This window comes from Pollicipes pollicipes, unplaced genomic scaffold (genome assembly GCF_011947565.3).
Source record: "Pollicipes pollicipes isolate AB1234 unplaced genomic scaffold, Ppol_2.1 Scaffold_2555;HRSCAF=2994_pilon_pilon_pilon, whole genome shotgun sequence".
Classification (NCBI taxonomy): domain Eukaryota; kingdom Metazoa; phylum Arthropoda; class Thecostraca; order Pollicipedomorpha; family Pollicipedidae; genus Pollicipes; species Pollicipes pollicipes.
In genome coordinates this window covers 34,008,363-34,009,437 of record NW_023596136.1, presented here as the reverse complement: position 1 = coordinate 34,009,437, position 1,075 = coordinate 34,008,363, and the positions used below count along the sequence as shown (strand labels likewise).

Genomic DNA, 1,075 nt, shown 5'->3' with positions numbered 1-1,075 from the left:
AGGATGCTATGCTTGAAATCTTTTTACGACAGTCTTTTAAATCTCTGCCTCTTGAACTACCTGTACACAGCCGTGCGGCGATGGATGTTGTTGAATGGCATACAACGCGTTCTCTGCAAGCTGCAGAATCCCGGTGGGTTCAAGAAATGAATGCTGTTGCGCGTTACTTAAGATGTCTCGACACTTTGATATGAAATGGTAAGCACCAGGTTTCCCTGTAGTTGCCGCTGTTTACAGTTCTGAGAGCGATACCACGTATTTTCTTGTCATCCTTCCAAGCTGGCTCCATAATGCTTTTGTGAAAAGTTTGTCATTGGTTGTTAACCCCCGTTTCCTCTTGTCTGGGCTGTGGTGCGCATCCATAATCTTCTCACAAATAAGACAGAAATATGTGTTGTTATAGGTTTACTGACGAGACGTCCTCCATGGTCTAGATAAATGGAAGTGAGAGGTGCCAACCAATCGCAACCCACTTTCTAAAAGGATGGGAAGCTCTTCCACAGCGCTGCTCCTAATAATGGCTGGCCGCGGCAATTACAGCATTATTAAGCTTCGTGTATGGTACTGTTATCAGATATTTGCCATCAAATCCACCAGATGTTTTCTTATGTATTACGGGACTACATTCATTGGCTACTAACCGCTTGAATTAGCTATATAGTGTACATATTTGCTTGTACCCACGCGGACTCCGCGACCCAAAAGCACGCCATATAGGTCATCCAACAACATCGCTAAGTAGGCTTCTAACGACGAACCTGCAGAGCGGCGACCGTCTAGACGAATATCTGGGACCATGGCAAGACGAATGCCTGACGAGTAGCAACCTCGTCTCTAACGCCCCTATCTTGGCTAGGTGTGATGGCTGGAAGAAGCCGTCCACCTTAGAAGTTGTTCATGTAGGAGATATATCGCCCATCATGAACAAGCAGAGGAGCATGGTGGACGCCTTGTATCCCTGTGGTGGGCGTTAGAGGCATAAATAAGCATTCCCAGTAGAACAAATAACACGCCGCGGTTCAAGGCACCTACACCAGTCAGTCATGGATGCAATATTGATGATGCTCGCTCACTC

The 1,075-nt window shown here is 46.5% G+C and overlaps 1 protein-coding gene across 1 annotated transcript in view; it reads left to right on the top strand.

Moving 5' to 3' along the window:
- Nucleotides 1–920: 920 nt before the first annotated feature.
- LOC119100605 (cell adhesion molecule 2) overlaps nt 921–1,075 on the top strand; it is a gene marked incomplete at its 3' end in the record, with an annotated part of 17,953 nt that continues 17,798 nt past the window's right edge. Inside the window, 1 exon segment of the mRNA XM_037223687.1 lies at nt 921–963. Within this exon segment, the coding sequence (XP_037079582.1) occupies nt 921–963 (43 nt within the window).